At 39.8% G+C, this 27,834-nt stretch overlaps 1 protein-coding gene across 7 annotated transcripts in view; it reads left to right on the top strand.

Annotated features, from left to right (window-relative positions):
* The first annotated feature begins 2,083 nt into the window (after positions 1 to 2,083).
* The window catches only part of RABGAP1L (RAB GTPase activating protein 1 like), a 668,256-nt gene continuing 642,505 nt past the window's right edge, over positions 2,084 to 27,834 (top strand). For 2 of the 7 annotated variants that reach the window (XM_070498037.1, XM_070498041.1), the window contains exon 1: positions 2,084 to 2,387. Coding sequence is in view for 4 of the 7 variants with exons in the window: in XM_070498039.1 (XP_070354140.1) it covers positions 3,280 to 3,318 (39 nt within the window). In the remaining 3 variants the exon portion in view is untranslated. Of the gene's footprint in view, positions 2,388 to 2,877; positions 3,319 to 25,871; positions 25,945 to 27,834 lie in introns of those variants that run through there. The other 5 variants (XM_070498036.1, XM_070498040.1, XM_070498038.1 and 2 more) reach the window with 5 other exon arrangements.

The following is a 27,834-nucleotide window of genomic DNA, read 5'->3' as shown; positions in this document are numbered from 1 at the left end:
TCATGTTATGAATCATGCTAGAATATTTCATAACACCTTCCCCCAGGCAAGAGCTTCAGTCTTTTCATGGACCAGGGCTGCTAGGGTATGTTTAATGGAAAGGAAGCCATAGTGGGGAGAGAAGTGAGCAGCACACATTACAAGAAGAATGTTTTGTTATTAATTCTTTGGCATGTACTAAGAATTGTTTTCCTGATGGTAAGGATGAGCTTGTACCAAATCATTTTCACTGTCTCTTATCTAGGTTCTCTTGTGACTTATCTCTTATCTAGGTTCTCTTGTGACATCTCTTATCTAGGTTCTATTGTGAAGAACAATTCAGTTTTACAGAATGACCCCTGGTGACTAGAGGTGAGACATGTGGTCATGGGACAAAGTTTTTCTTTTTCTTGTAACAAGCTGGCACATGGATTGATCTTATCTCTAATAGTGACTTAGATATTATGCTCTACTTTAATAGAAGAATTAACCAGCAAGAACCAAAGGGGCCATTATTATTGCTTTCAGAGACATATGGAACCCAATTTGGGGAACACCAAATTTATTTTGGACTTACCATTTAAAAAACGTATTTCCTTTTTTTGCCTAGGTTTCTTATTGAGTGCAGATAATTACCACAGTGTTGCCCTTTTTGTCAGAAAGCTTCTCTCCAGTTAGAAGATATCAGAAGGCAGAAACCATGGCTTTTTCATCTGTTGACTTCCTCATGGTGCCCAGAGTAACTTTAGTAGTACTTTATTTAATAGAGGCTCAGTACCTATTGTTGGCTTATTTATTAATAGATACTGTATGCGTCAGGGAATCAACAGATAATTTGAGTTATTCTAGCCATAACTTCTCCAAATTTCAAACTTCCAGCATTTATTGATCAGGTCTAGAGCTAGGTAGACTCTTGGGATACAGAAGTTAACAAAGGACCTTCTGGGAGGGAGCCTATTAAGTAGGGGAAACAACATAGTTGCAACACTGTTGATCTCTACTAGCATCTGTAGACATTTAAATTAGGTAAAAGGGAAAAAAAAAGAACTTGAGAGAGAGGACGCTTTGGACAAATGTCATATTTCTCAGCACAGCTATCGGCTCTAGATCTAGGTGAGGAAATGGGTGCAGGGGAATTGAAGTGGGACAGAAGGGAGAATTTTAAACTAAAGAAGTCATTCCAGAGCTCAAATCATTGGATATATAGTTAACTCTGGCCGCACTTCTATTCACTTATTCACGCAAATAACACTTACGGAGTACTTTCTGTAAGTCAGGCATCGTGGAAGATACAAAAATGAGGTAAGCAGGTTCTCAAGGATTCTCTAGGGGGATATAACACTGCACAGATTTACTTAGATAAGGTTGAATATATCAAGTACCACGAAATTGTAGAAACAAAGTGCTAAAGAAATTGGGAAAATTTACAGGTCATTTCTGGCTGCGGGATCTAGGAAGGATATCCACAGTTCAGGGATCAGTACAATATTTGTTGAGGAAAGAATTGGTTTATTTTCTTAGTTCGCACCCCAAATTATCGCCCCAAAGGATTAAAAGGTGCAAATGGGGGCAGGTTTCCTTCCCATAAATACAGGCTCGTGCTTAGCGGTTTCCTCCGTTCCCGGCAGGTTATTTCCCTCCTGGAGCTCCCGAGTCCCACAGAGCCATCCGCCTGGGAAGCGCTACCGAAGCACACAGACGCCTTGACAGAGGCGCCGAAAAGAGTAACTGGCGAGAAGAGTGAGTATTCTTTAAGGTGACTTCTCTGAGGATTACTGGGCATTAAGAATGAAAATATGTCAACCAAGTTTGTGAGCGTGAGAACCACCACCTCAACCTCAGAATGATCTAAGACTCAGGAACCGCTTGGCAGGGCTTCCGCCCACCGCGCTCGGGGCTCGGGGCCCTCCGCAGCGCGTCCGCGGGGGCTGCCTCACCCGCGCGGTTACCCTTCCGGGAGCTTCGGGAGGGTTGCGAGCACCTCTCGCCGCGTCCCGGGTCCCCACTCTCATAACCCAGGTTCTGTCAGGTTTTCACTCCCCCGCCCCAGCCCAAAGCCAGCGAGCCAGGGACGTGTACGCGCCTGCGCGCCGCCGCCGCCGGGGGCAGACGCGGCGCCTCAGCCCTCAGGAGCACGCACGCTGCGCAGAGGGGCCCGGACGCGCGCGCTCCCGACTCGCCTCCTCCTCAGCCGCCCCTCCCTCGCCGCCTCCTCCTCAGCCCGCCCCTCCCTCGCTTCTTCCTGCCGGGCGGTCCTCCTCCGCGCTCCGCTCCTCTCCCTCCGCCCTCTCAGGGCTCTGGCGGCCGCCGAGTGAACGGGACGGGCCCGGCCGCAGAGCGCGGGGTGGCGGGTGGGACGCGGGCGCCTGGCAGAGTTGTTCCGGCCCTGCCCACGGAGACGTGAGGAGGTGAGACGGGGGCGGCCTCCTAGGGGCGGGCGAGCCGGCGGCGCGGAGCGGCCGGCCGGGCCGGGGGTGTTGGCGCCGGGGCTGAGTCGGAGCAGGGTCGTGGTGGGGGCCGGGACCCGGACGAGATGCGAGAGGACCTCGGGAGGAAGACCCGGGGCGGGCTCGGGACTGCCAGTCCCCTCGTGTACCCCGCGGGTCTCCGGGCGGCCGCTCCTCTCGGCGCGGGCGGGCGGGGTCGGTGCCCCTCACCTGGGGGCGGCGTGCTGACTTCGGCGCTCGCCCGCCCCAGCCCTGCCCTTCTGACATTGCCGCCGCCTCCGCCGCCGCTGCTGCGCTGTGGCTGCTGCCGGCTTTGCTTTCCCTGCGGCCCGCGTCCGGGGGGCGTGTGGTTAGGGTGTTTTCTTACCCCCACTCGGGGTTCTGTTCGTGCCCGTGTCTCGCCTTCGCCCTCCTCCGTCTCCGCCCGGTACTTTGCTCCGCTCCTGATGTTGATGCTTGTGGTTTTGCAGTCTGGGATGGGCTGCGTCCTGGGCAGATCTCTACCTGCACGGAATTGCCCGCTTCAAAGTTGACCGCCTGGCCATGACAACCGCCCCCCTTGCCCAGATTGTGGGTGCTCGGTGTCCTGATAACTGAGTCAAAGTTTCTGAGACTGGGATGGTACTTTGCACTGGTCGCCAACGGTGCAGGACTGGGCAGTGCGTCAGCATGTGGAAAGGGGCCACCGGCCAGCGGGAGGTGGCCCGGTGCTCAGGGACTGGACTGACAGGGTTTGTTTCTTGTCCTAGGCAACTTGTCCAGGTGCTTCGGTATTCTCCTTGGACCTCTCAGATAGGGTTATTTTAGAAAGTGTACTACAATTTAGGTGGTCACTTGCAGAATTGAGGGTTTCATGCAAGAGAGGAGAAAAGCCAACCATATTACACTGATGGTAAGGAGAACTTTTGCTTGCTTGGCAGATTTCAGGTCTGTTTGAAAACTGATTTCAAGGCCTTCGTTTTGGTACTGGAAGGTTTAGGGATTTGTGTGTGTGTGTGTGTGTGTGAGGAAGATTGGCCCTGAGCTAACATCTGTGCCGTCTACCTCTATTTTTTGTATATGGGACACCGCCACAGCATGGCTTGATGAGTGGTGTGTGTGTCCACACCCAGGATCTGAACTCCCGAACCCTGGGCCCCCGAAGCAGAGCCTGAAGACTTAACCACTACACCACCAGGCCGGCCCCAGGGATTTTTTAATACATTTAAATTTTCTTGTACATGGTGGGAGGTAGGTAGTGGCTTGTTACAGTTTTGAAAACACAATTTCATGGAAACCTTCTGACTTTTCTCATAATAGTGTTTATATTTGGCTTCTGCTGTGCTTCTGTATAATATCTAGTACGATGATGTCAGAAGATACAAGCACGAAGTTTGCTTGTGGTCAAATTGGAAGTGGATTTTGTCCATGGAAAATATTGGTCCACAAGCTGCTAGCACTGGATAACTGGCCTGTGGTTCATTATCTCAATAGAGAGTCCCAAGAGAAACTAACAGTGAAATTGCAAAGGACAAGGACCAGATGGATTTAATGTAGGCATTATCATCAAATTGTATTAAATGCTTACCTGCTTGGGGAGTTAGTTGAGACTCTGAGTTAGGCTGGCGTCTATATTAAATCAGTTCAAAATGTGCTCTGATATTATGTATTGATAAGTTATATGGGGAGAAGTGGATGTAGTTGGGCAGTGCTTATATGCGAACATGTTATGTAGCCTACACTGTATTCTAGAAAGCTGGAAACAAGGTAGTAGGTTCCAGTACTCTTTGGACATGTAGTGAATATACCAACCAATGTAAAAAGATGTGACTGTAAATGTATGAAGTTTTTTTTTTTGGTCTGAGTTATTTGTTGGGAATTTTTATATATTATAGTTGTGATATTCTGAGAATTTTTGTTTCTATGCTAATTGTTTCATGATTCAGGTAATTTTTCATTCTAGTGATTTTTTTATTATATTTTTTATTTCAATGACAGAATTTTATTAGGCATATGAAACAGGAGTTTTCATGTTTATCAGCTCACCAGTTCTCAATTTGTGACTTCTAAAAACTTGTACGTAAAATTTTTTTCTTTGCCTTAGCCCAAACTTGAACTTGTTTAATTACTTTATATTTATTTGAACTTAGATGGTGCAGCATTAAAGCTGAAAGTCCTTTTATCCATTCTTTTGGAGTAGTCAAAAGAAGAAATTCTGTTGTGCCAAGTAAAAATATTATGAGTGGGAGATAGCCAGGCTTCTAGAAATTAACTTTGAAGAGAGTAGTAGCTAAGTAGCAAAAATTTCTTGTGTTGAGGGTGTAGAACTGGGTTTGTATTCCAGCGTACCATTGTCTTGAAGTGGTGTGGGGATGATTATGGCTGGATAGAGGGTGTTTGGAGAATGAAGTGAATACCGTAGCCGATGAGATTCCTAGGCACAGAGCTTTTTTGCTGTGTCTCACGGGTTTTAATGAGTTGCTACACCGGTATAACTCTTGTCTTATATAAACAGGTCAGCCACTGGGTCTGAGGATGACCAACAGCCCAAGGCTAATCGCGCTTCTGGTACTGCAAAGACAGCTCAGTAATCTCTTATGGAGATAGTCTTATGAGCATTTGCCACCACAAACAGTGGAGGCAGAGAAAGTACAGACTTGAGCATGCTCAGTTTTTTTCTTTTTTTTGTGAGGAAGATTTACCCTGAGCTAACATCCATTGCCAATCCTTCTCTCTTTTTTTTGCTTGAGGAAGATTAGCCCTGAGCTAATATCTGTGCCAATCTTCCTCTGCTTTGTATGTGGCATACCTCCACATCATGGCTGATGAGTGGAGTAGTTCTGCACCTGGGATCTGAATTTGTGAACCCAGGCTGCCAAAGTGGAGTGCACAGAACTTTAGCCACTAGGCCACGGGCCGGTCCCAACATACTCAGTTTTTAAGGAGAGGTTAAATATTGTGAGCATGGAGAAAGACATTGCTTGACTTGATTCTTGGCTTTTCAGAGTGGGGAGTGAATTTCGCTTTATGGTCAGTGTTTGAAATTGGGTTTAAGTATGTGAACGTCAGTGGACCTTAATTAAGCAGAACTTGTATCTCAACATTCTCCTTTTCATACTTCATTTACTTTCTATGTTGCACCCCTTCAACAGGTAATTGTTTGAGTATAGCAAGTTTGTGCTCATGCTGACTCCTTTTTGTCATATTTTGGTGTAATTTTGGGAGATTTTCCTGGGAAACTTCTAGACATATATTCAGTTGATGTGGAGTTAGATTTGTGCTAAGATTTGTGCTAAATTCTGAGCCTTCTTGTTTTCAAAATAGCCTTAAAAATAGAAAACACAATTATTTATAACCATTCATGAAAAATCTGGTTACAGACGGTGTTGTTGTGATAGACATAGTACAGCCAAAAATATATTCAAAAAAATTCCCCTCTCCTGACCCAGTTTAATAAGCTTAAATAAGAATAAAATTTTTTTTCAATAAAAGCCTGATTTTCCCAGAATATCAAGCCCAACAACAGACTAATGAGTCTGTTTGCTGTGCTGTTTTTCCCTTGCCTACTCTAAATTCAACATGTCTCTAGTCCGTGGCAAAAACTTAATTCTAGTGGGGAATTCTCAGTAATAGAGGACTTGTTGAGGGATGCAAACTTGTGATGGAGAATTTGGCTGGCTAATGTCAGGTATGGAAATTTACTTTTTTATAGCACTGGTTTTCTTTGTACCCAGGTTCTCAGTGGGGTAGGGGCGTGGGCACAAATATCACAGTAACTTGGATTTTTTCCATAGTATGGATTTCCTCTTCTTCTCTCACCTGTAACTCTTTGCTAAATGAGCCATTGCTACTAATAGGAATGTATTGTGTCCCTCAGGTGTGTGGGGCTGGACAAAGGCTGAGAACCTTGCCCTTTGCTGATACTTCCTAATGCAAATTTTCCCTGCCTGTAATTTGCCTTCTGGTAATATCAATAGGCATTCCTGTTATTCTCATTTTTGAAAAGAAATATAACTTGTGGTGGTGAAGAGACTACATATGTCACCAAGAGTAAGATTTATTTCATTGTGTAGTACACATGGAAGAGACTAGGGGATTGTTTAGCTGTTTGGTGAAACAATACTTATCTTTTCAGGTCCTTGCTGGAGCAGGCTCATCATACTGGTTTGCAAGAGCCGTTGTGCCTTTCTCTTCCCACCCAGCTCCACATCCACATTCCGTGACATTATATGGGTAGCTTGAAACTGGCCGTGATGGGAGTCTTTACACCAGGGAAATCAGCAAATGGTACAATTTGGGGTTTTCCCCTGCTCTGGATAGCCAGTTGTTAAACATTTGCAGCACACCACTGCCTACAACACACTTTCATATTTTCTATTCTATTTCATTTCATTAGAAAAAATCCTAGGTTTTGATCCCCAAATTGATTTCACAGTCAGCTATGGATAACAGCCTATTGTTAAACACTGGTTTAGTTCAACCTCTTCACTTTGCAGATGGACAAACTAAAAGATTGAAGTTCAGGGTCATATAGCTAGTTATTAGCAAAGCCAGATTTCTGGACTCCTAATCTGGAGTTGTTTCCAGCGGACTTCTGTCCTCTCCTAACCCAAGCCATTCATGTAACTCAATTGGAGTACTTAATACATGCAAGACATTGTGTTAAACACTTTGAATAGAGATGAATAAAGCATGAACCTTGACCCTGCGGGTTTTAAGTTTATGTGGGGGATTAAATATGGAAACAAAGATAACGTACAGCAGAAAGTAATGTGTGGTGAAGAGATAAAAATAAGGCGCTACAACAGTTTAGAGAGAGGAGGGAGAGATTACTTTTAGTTGTTAGGGTAAGGGAAGAGGTGACATTTAAACCATGCTTTGAAGAATGAGTAGGATTTGGACATGTTGAAATACCACAAATAGTATGAAGAGAAAGGCCTTTCTGGGCCAGGGGCCAGGGTGATCAAAGGCATAGAGGGAAAGAGCTAGGCAAGAAAGAGTCAGTACCAGATGGTGAAGAGCCTTGAATGCCAGTTTTCCTTTCTGCTTTTCAGCTTATCTTTCATTTTTGTCTCTGGAATTATCTGGTATTTCTTAACATTAAATAAGCTTTATATGCTGTGTTCCTGATTAGAATGTGACCCGAGAGCACTTAGAGTAAAAGCTGAAGGGAAAAATTATTAGTGTTAGAGGAACAGCCTCGAGTTTACCAATCCTAAAACTGTTGGAAAGGGAAAATATTTTCTTTGTAAGGAGATACCATTATTTTTTGTTTTGCCAAATAGACAGCATCAAATTGGCTGTAGCAGAGCAGGAAGCAATTTTGAAAGTCTTTTCAAAGCACCTTCTAAAATGTGATTTCTAAATGACTCGATCTTAATTTTTTGGAGGCAAGTCTGGCTGGTTCAGGCAGAAAGGCAGCTTATACAGATCCACAGCTGAGCTGACTTGCTTTCAGAATTTGGGGCAGCAAGGCAGAGTATTTCATACCACAGTCAGTTGTGAGGGATTGATAGATTCTTTGCTTAGAGAAGTACCTTGGATTTCAGCATTTATGTGTTTGACAGCCTATATGACTGAGGATGTTTTGAAGTCCTGGATGGAGCTTACCTTGTTTTACAGGGGAACTACGTGGCTAGAGATGAAGATAAATGACAGTAGGTTGTGTCTCTTAATCAAATGGAAGCACTGATGGTAGTTCTCAAGGTTTTCTTTCTGTTGATGATTTCACAATTACTGCTTCTAATTGAAATGATGCACAATTTGAAGAGCTTTACTTTTATTTGACCCACTGGTTCTATAAAGATAAAAGCCCTTTTAGAGTGTTGCCCAGGTAACAACACATACAGAGACTGTTGGAAGTGTGTGGAAAATTTTGGTAATCTTGGTAATGAAGTTGCTATAGTAAATAACTCCTTGGTTGGTAAAAAGCTGGGCTTTTTTCTGGATGGTTGACAGAGAACTTTTCGATGAACTTTGGTTCCAAAATAAGTGTGACTTGTGTCTTTGCCATATTGTTTCCCTCATTTATTTAAGCTTCTGAAATGTATACTGTCCTGTCACTTTAGAAGGCTTCATATGAACTGCTCAACAAGATAGCACAGCCCAAATAGCATGATAAGAGTTTGAGTGCAGCGTGCCTCAGATACCTCACACCAGTTGAATGGAGTAGCTAATCATGTCAGCACAGAGACTTTTTTTTTTGAGACGTGTTAGGCTTCACAAATTGAGTTTATTTAGAATCCTTCCAGATTTTCTACCATCATTTTTTGTGGTACGTAGTGTGATGTGATGTCCTTAATTTAAACTATGCAAACATTTTCTAAAGATACACACCTACACATAGATGTATGTGTTTGTATCTATGTATGTACGTATGTACACACACCCCCCTCCCCCATTTGTTTTTGGAATTTGTGGTGAAAATACAGTCTATCTAGCAAATAACTGAAAACAAGTGTCTGGCTTTTTGAAGACTATCATGTGAAATATTCACAAATATGAAAGTAATGCAAACCCAAAGGGATTTTTTTGTGTATGCCAGAGTTCCAGGAAAGGAGCACATTTTAAAAGACAAGTGTAGAATTCATTAACGTACCAATGAAGGACTTCTCAACCTCTCCCCTCTCCTACATACACACTCATACTCTGCCCTCATTATTAGCAGATACAGCACTTTAAAATTAGACGTCTACTACAGCGGATGCAAATAACAAACACTATTTTTAGAAAAAAGACAAATCTGTGGTTTTCAGTTTTTAAGGCTTAAGAGACATATAACACTAGTTTTTGATGAACCATATAGAGTATTTATTCTTTTTTTTTTTTTTTTTTTAGGAAGATTATCCCTGAGCTAACTGCTGCCAATCCTCCTCTTTTTGCTGAGGAAGACTGGCCCTGAGCTAACATCCGTGCCCATCTTCCTCAACTTTATATGTGGGACACCTACCACAGCATGGTGTGCCAAGCAGTGCCATGTCTGCCCTGGGGATCCGAATTGGCGAACCCTGGGCCGCCGAAGTGGTACTTGCACACTTAACTGCTGTGCCACTGGGCTGGCTCCTGGAGTATTTATTCTGTGCTTCAAGATGTATTTGTTATCTTGAGGCCCTCTGCTAAGAGCATTATATAAATGCAAGTGGTTGTTAGAGTGGTTATTAGGTATTTACTTGAGTAGTTTCTCTGTAGTAAATTTATCTTGGTGTGACACTGAATAGATTATACTTTGGTGAAAAGTCAATCATTGAAGGCAGCTTATACATATACTGGCAGACAATATGGTTTCCTAGGTTTTTTCCTAGTAATTTTGTTATTTCAGCAGCTATTTGCCATCAGATCTCATTTATTTATTGTTTTGTTTCCACAAAGCTCTTCTTTCATGAACTGTGTTCTTTCATTTTAAATCTTTGCCTCCTATTTGCTATGCTGTTAATGGTCATGTTTGGACTAATGTTTTTTTTTTTTTGAGGAAGATTAGCCATGAGCTGACATCTACTGCCAATCCTCCTCTTTTTTTTTTTTTTTTTTTGATGAGGAAGATTGGCCCTGAGCTAACATCTATGCCCCTCTTCTACTTTTTATATGTGGGACATCTGCCACAGCATGGCTTGATGAGCTGTGTATAGGTCTGTGCCTGGGATACAGACCGGTGAAGCCTGGGCTGCCGAAGTGGAGCGTGTGAAATTAACCACCGCACCACCAGGCCAGCCCCTGGACTGATGTTTTGATTTGCCTTTGTCCTGGTCTTCCTGTGCAAAGATATATTACTGCCTATCAAGTTGGTACTCAATTGTAATTCATTTAATTTCTTCTTTTCTCCATCTATTTTTTCTCTCAATATTCTAGAATTGACTCTAACACTAACCCAAGCTTCCTAGTAAAGTTAATGGAAAAATGAAATAGATATTATTATTCAAATCCTAGGACCACCTATTTGCCAGTACAAGTGAACCTATAAAATTTTTATGCATGGGGGCTGGCCGTGTGGCCCAGTGGTTAAGTTTGCGTGTTCCACTTTGGCAGCCCAGAGTTTTGCCGGTTCGGATCCTGGGCATGGATATGGCACTGCTCATCAGGCCATGTTGGGGTGGCGTCCCACCTAGCACAACCAGAAAGGACCTACAACTAGAATATACAACTGTGTACTGGGGGGCTTTGGGGAGAAGAAGAAGGGAAAAAAAGAAGATTGGCAACAGATGTTAGTTCAGGTGCCAATCTTTAGAAAAACATAATTTTTTATGCAGAAGTTATGTAGCTTAATTTTTTACTAATAAGTCTAGGCCTCTAAGTTTTTTTCTTTTTTTAAAAAATCTTCCAACATGTATTTTATATTTCTTGTCAACAGTTCCAGTCATTTTGATATGAAACAGGTTTCTTCTGTGGTATTGGTTTCACAAACAATAAAATTGCAGTGTCTACCATTTGAAGATATCAGCTAAAGTTTTTAAAAGATAATCTAATAACGGTAAGTTAGAGGAGCTGATTTGTTTAGCAATTAATGTGATACTTCCCATTTTGCTTTTATTTCACTATGTTTACATGCTAATCAGAGTGGAACTTTATTATGTTCCACTGATAATTTACTGTTCTAAATTCGAACTTTAGCAGTTTTGTACTTTTGAGAATTTCATTCTGAAAATGGAAGAGGATGATAATAGTATATTTTAGAAATTTCAGTTGGCCGAGGGCTGGGAGAGAGGAAGAGAAATAGTTATTAAGCTGCAAATGACCAAAAACAATTTTTGAGAAGCCAAGGAAATCTTTGAAATAGATAAGCACATATATTACTTTGTAATCACTAATGCCATAAAATAAGACAATGTGGGAGGAACACAAGACCTTCATTCTTGATCTAGGGCTGCTGTGAGATTCAGAGAGAATAGATGATTTGCAGTTTTTTCTTTTTGCATAAAAATAATAATGATGAACTAACATTAACTGAGTGTTTATATGGCTTAGTTATTATATAAGATAATATGCATTATCTAGTTAATCTACACAATAACTGTATGAGGTAGGAACCATTATAATATTAGTCCCGGTTTGCAGATGAGGAAACGGGCTTAGAGAAGTCAGTAACTTGTTTAAGATAACATAGCTCGGTTTTTTTTAAAGATTTTATTTTTCCTTTTTCTCCCCAAGGCTCCCTGCCATATAGTTGTATATTTTTTTTAGTTGTGGGTCCTTCTGGTTGTGGCATGTGGGACGCCGCCTCAGCATGGCCTGGTGAGCAGTGCCATGTCGGCACCCAGGATCCGAACCAGTGAAACCCTGGGCTGCTGAAGCGGAACGCATGAACTTAACCACTCGGCCACAGGGCCGGCCCCCACACAGCTCTTAAGAAGCAAGTCTCTCCTGCTCCTAAATCTGTCTCATAGTGACTCTCAACTACCACTCTATATTGATGATTCTTTAAATGGGGATGATGATACTTGTTTTGTCTATTTCATAGGGTAGTTATGAGAATCAGACAAAGTAAGGTTTACAAAAGAACACCTGGTGTTTTCATTTTGCTGGATAATTTTTGAGAAACCAAAGAAATCTTTGAAATAGATAAGCATGTATATTACTTTGTAATCACTAATGCCATAAAATAAGTAAAAAAATGAATATTTGAAAGGCTACTGTCTGCAAAGTAGAAGACATATTTTGTGTGGGTTGAGAGGGTCAGTGAGTAAAAGGCAAAGGAGGGTAGAAATGTGGGGTTGTAGCGAATAAAAAGTGGACTGGATGATCTGTAGCAACCTGAATTCCTTCTGCAGTGAGGAGAAGTATATGTAAATAACATTAGGTGACCTCTAAGATCCTTCTGACAGCAAGAATCTATGAGTCTTCTTAATGGGTGACTTTTCTTCTGTTCTAATACCTCAGAATAGCTAGATACACCCAAAATAACTTTTTTATTTTAGCTTGGATTGTCAACAGTCACCATTCTTTAAATGTCCATTTTTTGCACTTAGGCTGAACAAAAGTGTTTAGTTGCCTTGGAAAAATACAGTTATGTATTTTTGCTTCCCCCCCCCCCCCCAAAATCAAAAGACTTTTTTGAGGGTGTGGTGGGTAAAACAGCTTAATAGTATGTTGTCACTTGCTTATACTTAATACTCTTCTTGTCTTTCTGTTAAATTTAGATTTCCTGAATGTGTATTTTCAGAAGAAAGTTAATATCGTTATGAGTATGAAAGGTCGTTTTTATTGTTTGGAGTGTTATGGCTTTATGGTTCTTTATACGGTTGGTTTCATTCTCTGACATTGTTTTATTCAACAAGCATTTATATGGCAGAGTATGGGTTTGGTGCTAGAGAAGCAGGGATAAGAGTCTGTTAAGGAACTGACAGTTGTATTGGGCAAACATACAAATACAGTGGAGTGTAGGAAGGATGGGGCAGCATAGGATGTGTCTTACAGAAAAACTTCAGAGGGTTGTATAACCTGGTCTGGGGTTTCAGGTAAGGCTGCCTGGAATATCTGAGTTGAGTTTAAAGAAGGTAATAGACATTTTAGATAGAAGTATGAAAATTTGAAATTAACTCTTTACCTACATAGAACCAGTGGCACCTCCTCATCTCTCTGACACACTGCAAAAATCCCAAAGCAGATGTAATTTTTATAAGTAATTTTTAGCTCTCCCTGAGAACTTCTTTTTATTTTATATATGATGCTTGTGGTTTTCTAAGGTAGCAGATTAGAAGAAGGAATAATTTAGAAGTGGCAAGATGCTATCATAAACACATGTGCTGATAATAGGACAGTGAGATTGTTGACATGATAGCAGTGAAGAAAGTAGGAAAAACTGTGTATACAAAAACCAAATCTAAAAACCATAGCTAGTATAAGCAAAACAGCCTTGCACAATCTAATTAGCTTTAGGGTATCGATTGTATTTCTAATAGTATAGGATAATAATGAAAATGTGTCATGTTTTCTGTTACCAAGAAAAGGTTAAATATATGGTCTGTATAATGCATTTGTGAAGGCATAGTTGAGCACAGACAGTAATTGCTATATAACATTGGCTAGAAATTATTTTCTTCTATAAGATATCAGAGTTAAGCTTCTTGACCATTTTGGTACTGAGTACTTTTGTAGAGTGTGGACCAGATCATCTTTCTCTTCTGGGTGGCTTGTAGTTGTGGTCTTAGCATAGATACCATTATCTTGAAAACTTTCACTGAGACTGTAGACTTGGTTAGAAATCTCTCAACTGTGCTTTCAGAGCATCCTGTTTTCCTCCCTCTTTTGATATTAATAACATTATGTTGTAATTTGTCTGTTTCTGCATTAGACTGTAGGCTTTTCAGGAGCAAAAACTATTTTGTTGAGGGCTCTGAAATTGGTCTACCCTATGTTTGAATCTTAGCTCTGTGTGGCATTGAGGATGTTATCTGTAAAATGGGAATAATAGTATTTACTGCCTAAGGTTATTTATCTTGAATAAGTTAATGAATGTAGAGGAGATATAGCACAGTTCCTGGCACATAGTCCAAGTTCTCATAACTGTTTCCTCCTTCCTTTCTTTCTTGTGTCTGGCACTTAGTAGGACTTCAGTAATACTTTTTGTATGAATTTGTAAAGTATGTTAGAGCTGAATTGGATCTGTGTATCTATTTATCATTAACTTTATTAATTGAAAATCTTTTAAAGTGAATAATAATTAGTATATAAAAGTACAGTCTTGAGCCAACCCTGATGGCCAAGAGGTTAAAGTTTAGCGTGCTCTGCTTCAGTGACCTGCATTTGGTTCCTGGGTGCAGAACCACACTGCTTGTCTGTCTGTAGTCATGCTGTGGTGGCGGCTCACAGAAGAACTAGAAGGACTTACAACTAGAATATACGACTATGTACTGGAGCCTTGGGGAGGGGGAAAAAGCCTTTTAACTAAAAACCAAACAACAGTCTTTGAGCTATATGACAGCAAATTATTTAGTCTCTAAATTTGATTACCAGCTTGCAAAACTTTCTCCAAGCCCTTGTCAAGCTTGTGATTGTTATGGTGGCAGTGGGTTTAAAGTGAGTGGAAAAGATGGTAGAGTTTTTTTTCCTGGACTTGCTGCTTTCTGACCTTGTTCACTTGTATTGGTGGCTATGCCTTTTATTGCCATCATCTTGGCCTTTTTATAATGAGATTGTTATTGATCTATTTCTTGGGGAGGAAAGAACCCTGAATCTGCCAGACTTACCAGCTGTGTGACCTTGAGTAAGTAACCTTACTTCTGGGTTTATATATCTGTACAATGAAATATCTCACGAGTCTGTGAAATTTAAGAAATAAAATAGGGGCCGGCCCAGTGGTGCAGTGGTTAAGCGCGCACATTCTGCTTCGGTGGCCTGGGGTTCACAGGTTCGGATCCCAGGTGTGGACATGGCACCGCTTGGCACACCATGCTGTGGTAGGCATCCCACATATGAAGTAGAGGAAGATGGGCACAGATGTTAGCTCAGGGCCAGTCTTCCTCAGCAAAAGGAGGAGGATTGGCAGGCGTTAGCTCAGGGCTAATCTTCCTCAAAAAAAAAATAAATAAATAAAATAGGTGTCTGGTGTATGGAAGGTGCTGCATATGTGGTAGGTATTCTTGGCCCTGTTACCAAGCTAAAGTCCTCACTATTCCTTGTTTATTAGTAACTTTAATTGACAGCAACAAACCAAGAAATATGGTGAGGGAAAATTGAGTGACCTGGGGAATAATGGCAGAAATTTAGCACCAATGCTCTTGACCTCCAATGGAAGACATGGATGGGGAGGGCCTGTGGCTTTATGTGAAGGCTTACAGGTGGAACCAGATTGGATCAGATGTGGAATAACATCTGTATTCTGGTTTAAAACCTCATAAACCAGACGGGTGGTTGTTTTTTTTAGTTACTAAAATGCTTACAATACTAAACTGCTTACTTGATTAGAGAATGATTTTTCATTGAGCAGAATCCAGTTTATCCAAGACTTATGGACTGTTGAATTATTCCTTTGTGATGATGTGTTAAGACATTTCTAGGAACAAAGTATTTTTTTATCCCCTTTAATGCCACAAGCTATTGAGATCTGTAATGCTGCGACTGCTAGTGGGATCTGCCTTTTCATTAGATCCCTGCTGTTTGCAAGGCACCGCGTTAGGTGCTGTGGAGGAATGTAGAGAAGTGTAAGGTATAAACCATGTCTTTCAGAAACTGGACTGTAGTGGGGAAAGTAATGTATACGTGTATTAAAAATAACTGATTTTTAAAAAGAGTGGAAGTATTGACTGAAAACAAACATCTTATTCTCTGAACCTAATATCCCTAGCATCATTTATTTGAGATAAATAGTTTGCTGGAAAAAAGTCTTAAGCTGTTGTTTATGCCGGTGTCAAAAATTAACAGAAAAGTTGGAAATTGAAGTTTCTAACTAATGTTAATTTTTCATCTTATTTGAAAATCTTTATTTCTTCTAAAGATTTTGTTATCTATAAATCTTGAAGTCTTTACTTCGTTACCTTCAGATGTGATTACTGAAAAGTTTGTTAATTATTTTATACATCTTTCCAAAGTAGATTAAGTTAAATCATCACAATTTAGATATTTTTCTATGACAATATTTTATCTGAATTTGTGTATCACTTGAAAAAAATTGAGTTAGTGCCATATTTATTATTGAACCTGTTTGTAGTATCTTTTATACTTAAGTGGTACACATTTTGATCAGTAGAGACATTGCCAGCCTACTCTTCACCCCCTGCTGTACCCTGACTAAAAGTTAGATATAAGAGAATCTCTAATCAGAATGCTCTCTCCTTACATTTTTCTGTTGCTGACTTTTCCTTGCTATTCAAATCTCGGCTCTCTTTTCATTTTCTCTGAGTCTTTCCCCAAACCACCCAATCTAAAGTGGTCCCTTGATCTGCCTTGCTCTGCCACGTTGCCCTGTGTAGTTTAATTCAAAATACTTATCCCTATCATAGAAAATGCCTTCCTTCCTTTTTTATTTACTCCTTTCTTCCTAGCCCCCAGTAGCATGTAAACTCCTTGAGAGCAGGGACTTAACTGTTTTTTCATTTCTGGTATCTCTAGAGCTTCGAATAAAGCACTCAATAAAATTTTGTTGATAACTGAAGGAAGCAGATATTCTTGCCCCTAACTAGCTTTAAGACTTTCTTTAAAGTTATTTCACTTCATTATGCCTTACTTTCTTCCTCTGGAAAATAGGTGGGGATGGGAGAGGAAATAGATTGAATTAGGTTGCTTCTAAAATCCCTGCCGTTGAAAGGCCTGCTATTAGCTTAATGTGAGCTTTGAGTTCTGTTCTAATGGCCTTGATGAATTTGTGCTGTGACTTACTTTCTTACTGTCTTCTCTTGAAACCAGTAGTGCATATTTATATTTGCAAGATTACTGACAGCATTGGAGAGTCAATTCTGATTGCAGAGTCAGGTTTCTTGGTGTATCTGGATTATTAAAAAGATTAGGGGCCAGCATGGTGGCATAGTGGTTAGGTTCGCTTCCTCCGCTTTGGCGGCCCGGGGTTCGTGGGTTTGGATCTGGCGGGAGGGGGAAAGGATTAAATCTGCAATATGATTTCATTTTTCTTTTTTTTTTTTGATGAGGAAGATTGGCCCTGAGCTAACATCTGTGTCAGTCTTCCTCCACTTTTCTTGTGGGACACCACCACAGCACAGCCTGAGGAGTGGTGTGCAAGTCTGCACCAGGGATCTGAACCATGAACCCCAGGCTTCTGAAGCAGAGCCACGAACTTAACCACTGTGCCACCAGGCCGGCCCCCATGATTTCTGTTTTGATGATCAAATTAAGATGAGTTTCTTTGGCATATCCAAGTACTAGATTGAACTGATCTTTCTGGTATTTACTATAAATATCAGGAAATTTGAGTCAACTGTTTTTTAAAAACAGGTGTATGCAGGAGAATATTCACAGCAGCCTTGTTTATTTATTTAATTTTTGAGGAAGCTTAGCCCCGAGCTAACATCTGCCACTAATCCTCCTCTTTTTGCTGAGGAAGATTGGCCCTGAGCTAACATCCATGCCCATCTTTCTCTACTTCATGTGTGGGACGTCTGCCGGAGCATGGCTTGACAGTGGTGCATAGGTCCATGCCCAGAATCTGAACCACTGAACCCCAGGCTGCCAAAGCAGAGAGTGTGAACTTAACTGCTGCCCCACAGGGCAGGCCCAGCTGCACTATTTATAGTAGCAGCATATTGGAAGCAACTTAAATTTCCAACAGTAGGAGACTTTAAGTTATGATACATGTATTCTGAGAACCATTATGTAGTGTAAAATAATATTAAAAAATAATAAAAAAATAAGACTATTAGCATAAAGAAATGCCTATACATTTTAGGAATGGTGAATATAACCATTTAAATTATATTAGAAAAAGATGAGGAATGCACTAAAATCTGATTGTGTTAGAATGATAGCATTGAAATTTAAGTAACTTTTATAATGAAGAAAGTATAAACAAAGTCAGATTTTGCTAGCTCTGATCATTTTGTTAGTATAACCAGGGTTGCCCGATTTAGCAAATAAAAATACATGCAATATCTGGGACATACTTATACTAAAAATTGTAGTTTATCTGAAATTCAAATTTAAACTGGGTGTCTTGTGCTTTATCTGACAACTCTAAGTGTAACACATTTTGCTTATAGTTGAATGTTCTTGAGAAATGTTGGGATGCTCTGCTTCCCAAATAATTCTAATTAATGTTTTTAATTCAGTTAAGTTGTTTTTTAAAAGTAGGGTTATTTACCTGGGAGAATTTCTCATGGTCTAGTTTTATTTCAGGACTAGTTTTTGGATGATGCTTGAGGGAAATATTCTTCAATGTTTGATGAGAGTAATTCAAAAACCTTATTATTTGACAAAAACATGATGATAATGGATGCTGCCTGTTTACCTTAGATAGGAGGATGATTTGTTAAGCTACCAGTTTTGAATCTTAAAAATAATGGTATTTCTGCAGTGAAATATCTTTATACGTGTATCTGGAAAGGTGCTTTCCCTGTAGCAAACTTATTCGCAGAATGTTTGAGAGGTCAAGGAAATTAGAATAAGGAGGAAAGGGGAAATAGGATTGTAACTGCTCAGCTTTGAAAACTGGAACTTTTTGTAAGTTTCATATTTGAAGTGAAAATAAAATGACGTTTGTAAGAAATTCCAGCAGTTTTCTGAGTCTTAAGGGTGAAATAGATAATCTTCCCACAGAATAAGATGTCAGGACTTTTTGGTTTGAAAAAAATAATATGAAATTTTGGGGTCCAACTGAAGGTGAATCATATGAAGATGAAGATCAGTTTAGTAATCATTGTTAATAGAGTTAATGTATTCAGACAAGGCCTTTGATGTAGTAGGTACTAAGTGTTCACTTAGAGACCCTCCCTCATGGAGTTTATGGTTTAATGGGGATGTAGGCAGTTTCACTGCTCTGTGATAAGTATAATGAGAGGGCCATATGAGCTGCAGTGCTAGCTCGGAGGAGGGGCATCTTACCCAGAAGAGAGATGATGTCTAACTGAGGAGGGGTAGGAGTTAGCCAGGGAACTTGATAGGGGAGTGCTGGAGGGTGAGAACAGATGTGAAGGCCCAGAGGCAGGGAAGAAGAGCATAGCAAATTTGAAGAATGAAAAAAGGAAGTTCAGTATGGATTGGACAACAGTGTGTATGAGGGAGGGAGGAGAGGAAGTGGTAACAAATGAAGCTGTAAAGGTAAGCAGGGGCCACATAATGCCTTACTGATCATTTAAGAAGTTTGGGCTTTATTCTAAGATAATGTGACATCAGATTTTTGTTCTAGAGAGATTGCTTTGGCCTAGGTGTGTAGAATGAATTTGGAGAGAAGTAAGGCTGGAGTCAGGAAGACAATTTAGAAAATTATTACAATAATCCAGGTAAGTGAAGTAGGGTGGAAGAAGTTAAGTTGGAGAGGAGTGGATAGATTTAAGAAGTTTTGGTGAGGTAAAATCAATAGGACTTTGTGGTATATTAGATTTAGAGGTGAGAGAGGAGGAGTCACTGATTCTTGGGCAGGTTTACCCAGAGGAATTAAAGGAGGAACAGAGTTTTGGGGGGAAAAATATGGGTTCACGGTTTGATGTCTGTGGGGTAAACATTGGAGGTGTCTGTGGGCAACTTGACGTAGTTATGAGACTTGAGATGTCTGAGTTAGAAAGGTACTAGTTGAGACTGAGTGAGTAGAGTAGAAGAGGCCCAGAATGGAATCCTGAGGAACTCACTTTTAGAGATGGAAGAGGAAATTTTTTAAAAGAAAAAAAGGATTGTTTCTAAAAACTTACATATTTATATAATTTTCTTCTGTTCACTGGTATTTATTTCTGTCTATTTTGTTTTGTCACATCTCTTTCCTCCATTAGATTATGAGCCCATGGAACAGGACCATGTCTCTTTTGTTCACCTCTGTATGCACAGTACTTGGCACATAGTATGCACTCAAGAAATATTTCTTGAGTGAATAATTACAGTTTTCTCTATTATTGTGTTTCTTTTGTTCCTCATGTGAGTCTTTTAGTTGTGGAAATTTATTTCTGGAATCTCTGTTCTGTTGTATGGTCAGTTTTTCTCTTTAAATCAGTATCATGTAGGTATGTTTTCTTTTAACTTTTCATTGTGGAAAATTTCAAATTTGTAAGAAGAGAAAGTAGTTTACTTAATATCCACATAACCATATAAATTTAGCAGTTCTTACACTTGTCATCTTCATCTCTTTTTTTTTTGGTGTAACACTGCAAATTACAGAAATTGATTTATTTTGTCCCTAAATATTTAAACACATCTCTCAAAAATAAGAACGTTTTCTTACATAACCATAATCATATTCTCACATTATCACACCTAACTAAATTAGCAATTTTTTACTATTATCAAAAACCCAGCCTATATTAAAATTTTGCCACTTCTACCAAAAATATCTGTATTAGTCTGCTAGGGCTGCCATAACAAAATAACCATGGACTGGGTGTGGCTTAAACAATAGAAATTAATTTTCTCACAGTTCTTGAGACTAGAAGTCCAAGATCAAGGTGTTGGCAGATTTTCTTTCTCCTTAGGACTCTCTCTTTGGCTTGCAGGTGGTCACTTTCTCTCTGTGTCCTCACATGGTCTTTCCTCTGTGTGCACATCCTGGTATCTCTGTGTATCCAATTTCCACCTGTTATGAGGGCACCAATCAGATTGGATTAGGGCCTACCCTAATGACCTCATTTTTAACTTAGTCATCTCTTTAAAGGCCCTACCTCCAAATATAGCCACATGCTGATGTACTGGGGATTAGGTCTTCAACATATGAATTTTAGGGGGACAAAATTCAGCCCATAACAAGTCTTTTACTGCTGGTTTGTTCAAATCAAAATATAATCAAGGACCATGCAGTTGCATTTAGTTGTAAATTTCTTACATCCATTTTAATCTACAATGCATCTCTCTACTTTTTCCTTTTTCTTCTCTGGCTGTCCAGACAGCCAGTTGTCCTGTAAAATGTCCCATATTTTAATTTGTCTGATTTTTTTCTGTATCCTGTATTTCCTCTAAGCTGAAAGCTAGATCTAAAAACTTGTTTAAATTAAAACATTTTGGGCACCAGTATTCATAGTTGGTGCTGTGTATATCATAATACATTGTCTCTGGAGGCATATGTTTGTCATACTCTTAGTGATGCTGAGATTGATCTCTGGGTAAAGTGGTGACAAAATCTAATTGTTCTATTATAAAGTTTATTTTTTCCCTTGTAACCAACAAGTTGTCTGTGGCACAATACTTTGATTCTAAGCGCCATATAGTTTTGATAATTGTTATTTAGGATAATTTGGTCGCCTGAATGTTATCAGTAGGGGTTGTTATGAATAGTGAATGTTTGCCATTTTTTTGCTTTTCAGCGTTTGAACCCCTTTCCTGTATTCGCCAAATTCCCCTAATTTATGAGTCAGAGCCTTCCTTTTACTAGAAAAGCTGAAAATGTGAGATGCTTTAATTCCAGCCCCCTTTTCATCTAGGGCATGGGTACATACCTAGGTTCTAACAGTGAAATACACCTACCTCCAAGTTTGGACTGGAAGCTAGTAATATAGAGAAGATGGCACTGTACAAAATCCATTCTGGTGCTGCATGGTAGCAGTAGCCACAATCTCATTGAGTTTTAGAAGCAGCAGAGGCAGTGGTTCTAAGTGGGACATCCACCAAGTGCCTATACTGTTGGTAGTGTGGGCTGTGCAACCTATGACATCTGTGCCCAGCAGCAGCAGTAGAGCAGCCATGGTGTCATCACTGGATAGGTTGAGGCATGCTTCGGGGCATGTTCTTGGCTGTGTGGCCCTTATAAGTCAGTTCCTTGCTGTTCTGGAGATACTTTTTAAATGAATTCCTTTCTGCTTAGGTAGCTATAATTTGTTTTTTTTTCCTTAATAACTAAGAACTCTGACTGAGAGAAACACTTTGAAGGGATAATCAGAAGTTGGACCCAGTGTCTTTATAGGTCCTCTTTAAATCTGCAGTTACATTTGTCTACCCATTCTTAGTTTTTAAAGGTCATTTTATATTTATATTCTTGTTTCTTGTTCTCTGAGATATAGTTTGTTATCGATTATTTGTTAAGTTTTAGAAATATCCATTGTAGAAGCATTCATTTATGCCCACTGTGAGCTAAGCTGGGGACAGAAGATTAATAGTCTGCCCTCAAGGAAGATACATCATATAGAGATCTTCATCTTACAGGAAGTTCAGATAAAGTGCATTGGCAATTCAAGTAGGAAGCAGTCATTTGCAGTAGGAGGGGTAGGAGATGATGAAAGAGGTAGCTATTGAGCTGAGTTGAAGGATTGGTAGCATCTAGATGTGGCCAGATGAGAGAGAAAGGGTGCTTTAGGTAAAGGGAACAACGTGACCAAAGGTAAGTTGTTGGATATGTATATGGGGATATTTACTCTATTAGAAATTAAAATTGATAATTTTAAATGCTTATTTATTCATTAAAAATAACAGTAATAACCCACTGCATGTTAACATAAATAATATATGCAAAATATATAATATATAATGAAATATATAATATATAAGGAAAAGTAACTATTTCTAAAACAAAATAGTGAGAAAACAGCATCATTTTACATTTTGCAAATCCCTTTATTTAGAATATAGGTATTTGAAGATCTCCTCCAATTCATACAATTTAACCAGAAATAGTAAGATAAACAATGAAGATTTTATGAGGGGGGGATTGAGGTGAGGCTTGTAGGCATTAGATAAACAGGAGGAAATAGAAAAGCTTTACTGTTGAGACCAAACAATATAAACAAAGTTATGGAAAATTGCATATCTCAAGATCAAAAGATTGAAGCAGTTATCATGAATTCAAGTGGTAGAACAAAAGTAAAAATGACTATCTTAGACTGGGGTCTGATAAAGCCTAGAAGATAACTTAAAGACCATGGGACAATTAGTTGGCCAGTAATGATGGGGGGAGTAATGGTAGCTAGCCACTGATTGAATGGTTTCTCTGTTTCAGTTACTGATCTAAGTGTACTACATGCATTCATCCATTTAATCTGCAAATAACCCTAGACGGTCAGTATTATTATTATCATCATCATCATTTTACACATGAGAAACCTGAGGCACAGAAACATTATGTTACTCACCTGAGAGCACACAGTTACTAAGTTGCAGAACTGGCATTTAAACTCAAGCAGTTGAGTTCTAAGATCTGTGCTTTTATGGAGCACACTAAATTGTCCCTTAAATATTAAGAAATAAGATTACATTAGGAGGGGCTGGCCCCGTGGTCGAGTGGTTAAGTTTGCGCGCTCCACTGCAGGCGGCCCCGTGTTTCGTTGGTTCGAATCCTGGGCGCGGACATGGCACTGCTCATCAAACCACACTGAGGCAGCGTCCCACATGCCACAACTAGAAGGACCCACAACGAAGAATATACAGCTGTGTACCGGGGGGCTTTGGGGAGAAAAAGAAAAAAAAAAAAGAAAGATTACATTAGGAGGATGGTACTAGTTTATGAAGGAATCTTAAAGCAGAGGAACTTGAAATTGATATAGGAGGCTTTCAATAACTGATTTTTTTCAGTTGAATTGATTTAAGAAATAATAAAATATTTATTGAGTGCCAGCTATATCTTTGTCAGTTGTTATGGCAAGGATATAAGGATGAGTGTGAGAGAGCCTGTTAATTGTCCTTCAATAGCTGTCTTTCTTTTCTTCTGAAGTGGTAGCATTTTAACCTGGGCTCATGGTCACCCATAATAGAGACAACATTTCCCAGCCTTTCTTGGAAGCTGGAGTGGCCATATAACTAATTCAGGCCATTGGGATATAAGTGGAAGTATCCTTGTAGCACCTTATGGAACTTGGCTTAAGTGATAGGTGGTATACATCCTTTTTTCTTTGATTTGGTCCTCTCCTCAGTCTTACTGCACAAAATTGGGCTTCTCCTACCTGATGTGCATAAAAAAAGCCAGTTATTGTGGCATCAGCTTTTAGGAAAAGAGAACAGCTTTATTGCTAGATCAATCAGCAAGGAGACAGGAGGCGTATGCTCTGAGATCTGTTTCCCTGATTCAGGGCTTGGGACAAAATTTATGGGATGAAGGGCAAGGCTGTCTGAAGTCTGGAGATGCATGATTGGAGGTAAGGAGAAGTGAGGTAATTGTTGATCTACACAAGCATAGTCAAGCTTCACGGCTCTTCATAAGACTCATGTTCACAAAATGGTGGAGTTTTCGGCTCCTTGATGTCAAAAGGATCACTTATTGGGTGTTTGTGCAGGCCCAGTTGATGGGTTGGTGGTCTCAACTGGCCTGAACTGGACGAGAGGTCTCAGTTCTTGAAAAACCATTCTTAATTACTCTGTTGGTAAGATGGGGTCAGTTGCACTGGTCCTAGAGAGACCATGCTTACAAATGCCTGTAAAGTGCCAAAGGGAAAAGTGTTAAAAGGAAGAGAATCAAATCTCTTTGAAATATAAATTGTTATAAGGAAGGATTATGGAGAAGCCTGCTCCAATGGCAGAAGGTGAAGGAAAAAACTATTTGCCATAGGAATTAAAATTTGGTGGGCGCAGCAAGAATACCAAAGATGTGTGGAAAACTGTTTAGTAGATTAGTGGTGCTCAGTTGGTGAATTTGAATCTGTTGATTCTAGAGCCCCAGGCCCTCCACTGCTCGCCCAATCCTCCAACCTAGCATTCTCCGGAATTTCACACTCTGAAAGATGATTGACCAGAAAGGGCCATGATTATGCATTCATTCAAAATGTCAGCAAACCTTGGGAATAAAGTGGCAACAAGGCTTTCAAGTTATATGACCAGCCTCCTTTTATCTTCCTGCTTTTAACCCCATGATGCTATTTTTACTTATTTTTGCTTTTGAATAGACTATTTTTCAGAGCAGTTTTAGATTTATTGCAAAACTGAGCGGAAAGTACCGGAGAGTTCTCATTTATCCCCTCTCTCCACTCAGCATCAAGAGAGCCTACCCCACTCTCAACAACAGGCATCAGAGTGGTATATTTGTTACAGTCGAACCTATGTTAACACATCATAATCACCCTAAGTCTGTAGTTTACATTAGGATTCACTCTTGGTTTGGTACATTTTATGGGTTTGGATGAATGTATAATGACTTGTATCCACCACTATAGTATCCTACAAAATAGTTTTACTGCCCTAAAAATCCTCTGTGCTCCACCTTTTCATCCCTCCCCTGTAACCTCTGGCAACCACTGATCTTTTTACTGTCTCCATAATTTTGCATTTTCTGGAATGTTAGATAGCAGGAATTATGTAGTATATAGCCTTTTCAGATTGGCTTTACTTAGTACTGCGCATTTAAAGTTCTTCCATGTGTTTTCATGGCTTGATATCTCATTTCTTTTTAGCAAAGAATAGTATTCCATTGTCTAGATTATTATTTATTTATCCAATCACCTATTGAAGGATATCTTGGTTGATTCCAGGTTTTGGCAATTATGAATAAAGGTGTTGTAAACATACATGTGCAGGTTTTGTAAGGACATAATTTTTCAACTCCTTTAAGTAAATACCAAGGAACATGATTCCTGGATTGTATGGTGGAGTTATGGTGGCATCCCTTCCCTGCTCATATTCTTGTTAGCTGTAGAGGGCAATGATTCTTTTTCTTTTTTGTTTTTTTCCTGCTTTTTCTCCCCAAATCCCCCAGTACATAGCTGTACATTTTAATTGTGTATCTCTCTAGTTGTGGCATGTGGGATGTCACCTCATTGTGACCTGATGAGCAGTGCCATGTCTGTGCCCAGGATCCGAACTAGCGAAACCCTGGGCCGCTGAAGCGGAGCGCGCGAACTTAACCACTCGGCCACAGGGCAATGATTCTTAACCTCTTAGGATTCATACACTCCATTGAAATGTGATTCTAGGAATAGGAAGAATCTGGGAGAAATCTGTCAGTGCTCTCTGCCATCCTCTTGTTTCTGATGACAGGATCTGGGAAATGTGGGGAGACCAGGAGATGCTTTGGATCTAACTTCAGAGTCTACTGGTTATGGACTGTTCAGTAAGTAAATATCCCAGTTGAGATGAAGAAAATTGTATGCAGCTTGCTTTGAGAATTATAGAGCTAAAGTACTTTGAAGGATAATTTTAAATTTTATTTCATTTAGGTTTTACATGTACAGTTGTCCTTCCTTATCTGTGGGGGGATACATTCCAAGACCCCCAGTGGATGCCTGAAACCGTGGATAGTACCAAACCATTTTTATACTATGATCTTTCCTATACTTACATACCTTTGATAAAGTGTAATTTATAAATTAGGTGCAGTAGAGATTAACAACAATAACTGGTAATAGAACAATTATAACAATATACTGTAATAAAAGTTACCATAGATCTCAGCAACTTCAGCATACGATTTTTTTTTCTTTCTTAAATGGAGAACTTCCACTCTTTCATTTAAAGGAAGCACTTTATGGCTTCTCTTTGGCATATCCAAATTGCCATCATCATTACTCTTGAGCTTTGGGACCATCACTTAATAAAATAAGGGTTAGTCGAACACAAGCAGTGCAATACTGTAACAGGTGATCTGATAACTAACATGGCTACTAAGTGACTGTAGGCCGGTAATATATTCACTGTGGATCCGCTGGACAAAGGGATGATTCCTGTCCTGGGTGGGACTGTGTGAGATTGCATCATGCTACTCAGAATGTTGGGCAATTTAAAATTTATCAATTGTTTATTTCTGGAATTTTCCGTTTAGTATTTTTGGACCACCAGTGACCCCGCAGGTAACTGAAACTGTGGAAAGTGAAACCGCAGAGAAGGAGGGACTACAGTAATTAAAATGATTTTTTTGTTTTATTTAAAGAAATATAAAATTATACATTGATATAATTATTTCTTGAAATTTTCTGACTTTATTTTAAAATCCTGAGTAGTATGTGATCATTGTAACAAATTTAAAAGGAGGATATAAGTAAAAAGTGAAATTCTACTTCTGCCAATACATTGTTTAACAAACACACAATTAATAAAAAATGAGCTTATAATAGACCTGGTATATTTTGATTATCTGTCTGTGACAGTTCAGTGGCAGTGTACTGCCACGTAACCCATTGAACTATTTCCTTATTGTCACAAATTTAGATTGCCTCCTTTCTCCCCCTACCCCACCCCCCCCATTGAAAGCAATGCTAATATTATCCTTGTAATGGTATTTATTACCAGTTGGTAATGGTATTTATACCATTACAATTAACCCTTGTAATGGTATTTTCAAATATTGGCAGCTGTTTATCTGGAACAGATTTTTGCAGATGGATCACTGGTTCATTATGTATGTTTACTTTAAAATTTGGTTTAATTTTTTTTTTTTGAGGAAGATTAGCCCTGAACTAACTACTGCCAGTCCTCCTCTTTTTGCTGAGGAAGCCTGGCCCTGAGCTAACATCCATGCCCATCTTCCTCTACTTTATACGTGGGACACCTACCACAGCACGGCTTTTGCCAAGCGGTGCCATGTCTGCACCCGGGATCCGAACCAGTGAACTCCGGGCCGCTGAGAAGCGGAACATGTGAACTTAATTGCTGCACCACTGGGCTGGCCCCATGGTTTAATTTTAATTTTTTTTAGTTCTAAGAGTTAGATGTTGTCTTCTAGTCACTTTTGGACACTAATGCTCAAACTCATTTTCGTAGAGATGCAAGATGTTTCACTGAACAATCAAAGATATTTATTAAATAGAAGATGGTAGGTAGAAACTCGCAAGGATACTTTCTACGTAGTTGAGTTTCAGGTAAATGATGAAGATGCAGGGATAGTTAACCTCACAAAGTAATAGCTAATACTCACTTTTTCCATTTTGATTCAAAATTAAGTCGAAATAATTTCTGAAGGATTTAGTGGTGTTCTGGCAAGCAGTTAAATAATTTTAACTACTTT

The sequence above is a fragment of the Equus asinus genome, chromosome 25 (assembly GCF_041296235.1).
Source record: "Equus asinus isolate D_3611 breed Donkey chromosome 25, EquAss-T2T_v2, whole genome shotgun sequence".
Classification (NCBI taxonomy): Eukaryota; Metazoa; Chordata; class Mammalia; order Perissodactyla; family Equidae; genus Equus; species Equus asinus.
Note: the sequence above shows the minus strand (reverse complement) of the source record. Positions and strands in the feature narration are given on the sequence as shown.